General features: G+C 40.3%; 1 protein-coding gene across 1 annotated transcript; it reads right to left on the reverse strand.

The window, feature by feature from the left end:
• Nucleotides 1–498: 498 nt before the first annotated feature.
• LOC140925679 (uncharacterized) lies at nucleotides 499–4645 on the reverse strand. Its single transcript, XM_073375581.1, has 3 exons — nucleotides 4360–4645; nucleotides 2570–3205; nucleotides 499–2073 (listed from the first exon to the last, which is right to left on the reverse strand). The coding sequence occupies exons 1-3, from the start codon at nucleotides 4643–4645 to the stop codon at nucleotides 962–964; spliced, it is 2034 nt and encodes a 677-aa protein (XP_073231682.1). The 3' UTR covers nucleotides 499–961.
• Nucleotides 4646–6473: the final 1828 nt, after the last annotated feature.

Genomic DNA, 6473 nt, shown 5'->3' on the forward strand with positions numbered 1-6473 from the left:
TTCACAAATTTATCGTCTTATAAGAAAGAAAGGGTCATAAAAACTATTCGTGTTCTTCAAAGGCTGCCAAATCGTTGTGGTTTGACGTACGAGTCAATGGAATTTGTGTAAAATTTCGTTTTACCGGAAGTGGATTTTGAGCTCCGAACGGGCAAAATGAGTTTTCTCGAATTTTAACAAAAGAACACGTTATTTGGGAAAACTAACTGCAGCATGTTTCATTACTCATTAAGGGTTATCGATGAGCCAAAAATGAGCGAAATTCGAATTTTGAACTTGTTTTGAAAAAGTCGATTTTGGTCGATAATTACAGACAGTCGCTCTTAATACACTCGTACAGGAACAGTACCCGTAATGACGCAAAATGTCCAATTACTCGAAAATTTTTAAATTATTAAAATTCTAAAACAATTTTCTAGCGAACAGTTTCATTACACACACTTGAGGTCATGTGATGTCTCATTCAAATTATTTTGTGAAGCACTCTAACGGTTAAGGCTAAAATTTCTTAACGCCGTGCCATGTATGGCAGCATCCTTCAATGCCAACAACATCCCCAAAATAGAGTTGTTACGTTTTACAGAAAGCTTTGTCTTGTCAGTCATGAGACCGCTGTCTTCACGCCATACACCGTCATCTTTATCACAGTTACACAAGGCTAGAGAGTGCACAAGAATTACTTACAGTTAAAACAATTCTGATGTCACGATTGTCACCTGATAATAATTCTGATCTCGAAAAATAAAAGAATATCATCTTTAACGTCTATGCGTAACCATGTGTTGCGAAGGAATTATAATGATGATCAAGCTGTTTAGGTGTTAGAGGTGCAAAGACGAAAGGTGTACCTACATAAATACTGGATCGAGTCACCTTAATTCTATTTCTCAAATATAAGATGATGTAATTTAGTATTCAATTAATTCTGGGAAGCACTCTAAAGATAAAAGATGAAATATGTTCACGCTGTGCCATAGCATTTCAATTTTCCCAGAGTATGATAACCTTGTTCCTTGTTGCCATTAACATCACCAAAATGCAGTTGTTTTACTGGAAGCGTTGTCTTGTCAGTCAGGAGACCGCTGTCTTCACGCCATACTTTGTCATTCTTATCACAGTTACAACGATCTCTGGTGTTGGCACATGAGTTGGTCATCCCGCATGCGCACTTTCTGCCAGGTGATCCTCCTCCCCAGTATGACATTCTTTTAGAATCACGTGACAACCACCACGAGCCTCTCAAACGGGACCCGTAACACTCGTACTTGATGAACTGTTCACATTGAGAAGAGACACTGGTGAGACTCGCCAACTGAGGCAGACTCGCTCCTGTATAGTGAATATCACGAAGACGGTTTTGATTAGACACATATGTCCTGCTCTCACTGTTGTGACTGATGACTGTCACGCCAACTCCATTCTTATCGGTCATGTCGCAAAAAACAGAGAATGAAGCCAGGCCCCCCTCGCCATCTGGATCAATGACATAATTTCCGCTTACGCTGCTCACGTATTTCCTTATTTCAGAACAGGAAGCAGCTGTAACTAGGGCATTGATTTTGACTTTAGCTTTTATTGTTTTCACTGCATTAGTCGCTCTACATGTGTAAAATCCTTGGTGCGATTTCTTAATGTTTTGAATTACAAGTGTTCCATTCAGTAGAACAAAAAATTCCTTAGGAAGTGAAAACTTGCCATCCCTTATCCAGGTAATTCTCGGCCTCAAATCACTCACAGCCACACAAGGCAACCGTAGAGTTGAACCAGAAGTCACTTCTTGAGGAGGACGGACTTTAAAGCGCAAAGGGGAGAATATCACAAGTAGAGCCGCGACAGATACTGACCCCAGAATATTTTCAGCCTTACAAATGTATGTTCCACCATCGTTCTTCGTCACTTTGTAAATTGTCAAGGCCCCTTTCACCACGATGGTTCTTCTTTTCTGCAAAGTTCCAACGGCTTTTAGCCACGTGACCTTAGGCTGCGGCTGACCAGAGGCGTTGCAGAAGATTGTTACGTTTTGCCCCTCTTCCGCCATAAGTCGACTAGATAACCAAAGCAATCGAGGATGAACTGGATAAAATGAAAGAAAAAAGAAAAGAAAGGTGATTTTATAAAAGGAAACAAAGGTTTTCTTGGAAAATCTTTAATTCTCAAACAGATGATCCACTCGAAAGCTACTGTCTTTTTAAGTGTGTAAACGGGCTCGTTGCAGTGATCTTTCTGAAACTGGGTAAAAAATCACCGTTATACGTTTCTGCTGAGCGTTGTTTTAGCAGATAAAACTAAAATTGCATTCTCGACATTACTATTATACTATCTCATACTATGGGACTGTTAAATCAATCGTTGCCAAATATATGAAGCGAAGAGACACGAACCAACTGCCGAAAGTTCTACACAATTTTTACATATTCAATTAATGACTTTTCTAACTAGATGAAACAGTTTTTGTCTCTTTAAAAAAATCAAACCGCCTGTCCTAATCCCAGCTAAAATTTATAGAATTTTTGCTACGGAAGGACCTAAATCGTTACAGAATAATGACAACTCAAATAATGCAGCTCACACTGAACAATCAGTTTTGCTGAATGGTTGACGCTTCCCAGCAAATTCTCAGCTCGACAGTTGTACAAACCCTCGTCTCCAGGCCTAACGTCCTTCAAAACTAGAGCACCACTGGACTTTACCAGGTGACGTCCCACTGGAAGCAAAGAATTCATCTTTGACCATGTGACTTGTGGTGTTGGATTACCACTGGCTGTACATTTTAAGACGGCTCTCTGACTTTCATTGACTATGGTTTCAACAGGACGATGCAGCAGAGATGGAGCCGAGATGGACTGGCCCGGCTCACCTTTTGCGCCTTTTTCACCTGGTGGGCCTCGAGGCCCCACGGGACCAAGTACACCCGGAACTCCGAGATCCCCTTTTACGCCCATTGGCCCTTGAGGTCCTACTGATCCACGTTTACCAGGAGAACCTGGGGAACCTGGTCTACCTCGGGTTCCAGGTCTTCCACGTCGTCCTCTGTTCCCTTTTGGTCCTGAGCGGCAGAGCTTTTCATCTTTAGCACAGATTTGGTTTTGCAGCAGACGAAGTTCTTCTTTGACAAGCAATTTTACTTCAGCCGATGTTTGAGTCGATTTATTTTGTGCATTGCTCACTGATGCCCGCCTTTGTCTTGAAACTTCTTCTCTTTGACCTGGAACATAGGGTGATAAACTCAAGTGTAAACATTACGCACCTGATGACATGAAAAAGTCCTTCAGATCATACGTTCAGCCCTGCATGAATTACCCATAAATGTAAACATCAAAAATTTTTACAAATTAGTTTGCACGCTGTCGAAGTCCCGGAGGGGATAGTGAACCTGTATTTGGGTATAGGTGAACGACTGATGATTTGAAACCCTCACCCTGTTTAGGACAAAAAAATCCTAAAATACATACACTGTTTAGGAGAGACTGGCTCGAAATTATATACCCTGTTTAGGAAGAGAGGTCAAAAACCACACCCTGTCCAGCGGCACATTCCTGTATAGTCCATATAAGGGAGTACCCCCGGGGTCAAAGTCAATCAAGGGATTAATACGGACAATGTGTTATTTATGTTTTCTTTTGATTTCTATGTCCACTTGCCTGGAAACAGTATTCTTAAGAGCATTACCGTAAAGCTCTCAAAGAAACGACTCCCCGAAAGTAGCGACTTAAAAAAGTGATTTCCCTCCTTACTAGAATTAGCGAAATTTACAGTCAAAACAAGCTTCACGAAACTAATCCGCGATTTATGTTTTTAAGGTCATAATGATCTTTGACACTCAAACTCAAATAGGACATAACATCTTTTTTTTTTTTTTCAAAAAGCCTTCCTTTCCTCTTTGAACACCCACACCGTAATCAAACAATTCTTTTGAACAATTTATTTAAAAACCAATAACATAAAATATACGTTTCTCCAAATAAAGAGTGTGGATATTTTCATAATTGTCGCGATATTACTATAATCGTAACCAATTAACAAGAGAGTTATCCTGTGTTGTCGTAACTTCGTACGGCTTATGTACGATGCACGTTTTAGCTACCCAAAAGTAGCGACCTCCTAAGCGACCCTTCGAAAGCAGCGATAGAAAAAGACTGCTAAATCCGAACTGAGTAACGAGGGTCGTTACTTCCGGAACTTTACGGTATATTGGAGATCTGAACGGGATGTACTTGTTGTCTGCAAGGTAGCAATTACCAGTAAAAACTCAAATACTTACGAAAAGGAACTTATAAATCAAGCCTCCGGGCGTGACAACCCGCGCTGATATACTCATGGCAAATAAAAGTCAAGAATACAAAAAGTAACACAACTCACGTCTTGTCTTCTGGCATTCACCTTCCAAATGGCTGACTATGGCTTCTCGCCATCTTCCGCACTCAAGCAGAACTTTTCGAAGGATTTCTGTTTCTATTTCGTCTCGGAATGTTCCAGAGGTAGAGTGTGATATTAATCGATGATGTTCTTGTGTTCTGAGTTCCACGTGAATTATAGCGATACAACAAAGAACAGACAACAGCAAGCTTGACGTGGAAAGCAATCTGTCCAGTTTTCTTCCCTTGTTCGTCTGCTTTGTATATGTTTCACCGCTCTCATGTCCCATGTCTCCGCTTTCCGTGGTGTAAGACTTAATCAAGAAAACAGAAAAGCAGCAATGTCTTCCAGAGTCTTCTAATACAAGCTGGCCTTTTATGTGAAAACTAAGAACTGGGACGAAGGGAAAAGGACTGTACTTTATAATTGCCTCTGCTCCGTTGACTGTAACCCCGATTGTAACCAGCTGAACGCTAGTGTAAGTGATAAATAACACACCCTCCAGCGCTAGAGGAAGTCATGACTATTTTAGAGATGTGTTTGGAAAAGTTATTTGACAAGAACGAGGAAATAGAGCGTCTAGTTTACTGCCCCCCCCCGGGGGGGGTACTCCCATTTTTGACCAGATGGGTATGTGACGCTGAACAAGCCATGGTATTCATATTCAAGGTCTTAAGTCTTAAACAGGGTATATAATTTCACTAATTTTTCTAATAGCATTTTGAACAGATTGTCTTTTTGGATGGAAGCCTTTTAGAAGAGTGTGAACCTTGGCGACAAGTGATCTTCATGTATGGTACCAACCATATTTTTTGTAGTTTCTATTATCATTCCATGATGTTAATTTAAAAAATTAACTAATTCTGTGCGAAAAGAAATGAGTCAGGGTCATGAAATTAAGTCTACTTGTCTTAAACAAGGTAACGAAATGAACGACTTTTGTGTTAAAGAGGGTCAGGGTTTGAAGGCCTCGGCGGCACACCACTACCCAAACTTTCTTTTGAATGTCCCCCGTCCCAAGGTTTCTGCACTCCTTTGTCTGCTTCTCTTTGGAACTCTCAGGCCTCATATCTCTGCTGTTCTTCGTGTAACAGTTTATCAAGAGAGTGAAAAGGAGTAGTAACTGACAACGTCGATAAAATCAGTCTTTGAAGGCTGGGACTTAGAATGAAGCTTAAAAAAAGGTCACGTCGTTCGTCGCTTTACTACTGAAGTGTAACCTGAACATTAATGTAAATCGGTGTTGATTACAAACAAGTACCGGGAAGTAGCACTGGCTTCAGTGCAAGGGGAAGTCTTGAATTTCTTGAGTCAAACTAGCCCCTATCATTGCCGAGATGACTGAAATAACAGGAAAATGTAATTAAAGAGAACCGTTTCACTTTCTTTTCATTTACGATCATGTCTAAAACAACTGTGAAGTGTTCTTGACCGTAATGCCTGGGTACCCACTGGGGGGGGGGGGAGGGAGGTGGGGGGGCGAGTACTTGGGTTAATTTTTGCTAGGTATGTTTCGCTGGCCTCTCAAAACCCCTACCCCATTATAGTCAATTCTGTGTCCAAATATAGACCCCATCTTAGTCACTTTTGGGAAAAATGTAATTTTCGCAATCCCAACTTACAAAATAACCTTATTTTACAGAAAAAGGTGTCTGGCGTAGACAAGGTTGTGAATTTAGAGGACTTTTCAAGGTTCAGTACCTAATAAAGAAATCACTTACTTTACAAGGACCTAAACCGAATTCAAAGACTTTTCAAGACGACTAGTAACATTCAAGACCTTTTTTAAGATTGTACGAACCATGTTCACAGGAAATCCTGTCTGTTCAGGGTTAAAAGTTAAGGTGTTTCGATACAGTTTTTCAAAGGCCATACCGATATTTTTCAATCGCCTTAAAAGTAGTTTTTTCCTTGTCCGATCGCTACAAAATTTTCACCAGTAATTGGCTATGGATTGAAATTTGTGAAAATGTAGTTTTAAGTAAAATCGATATTACTATGACAACAATAAACAAAAAACTTTGAAATTGATAAAAGCCGAATTTTGTGTGATCTAGACCTGCTACTGAAAATCCAACACTAGGAACTTAAAGTTTGGTGTTTAGCAAACAATCTCC

Source organism: Porites lutea, chromosome 2, assembly GCF_958299795.1.
Source record: "Porites lutea chromosome 2, jaPorLute2.1, whole genome shotgun sequence".
Classification (NCBI taxonomy): Eukaryota; Metazoa; Cnidaria; class Anthozoa; order Scleractinia; family Poritidae; genus Porites; species Porites lutea.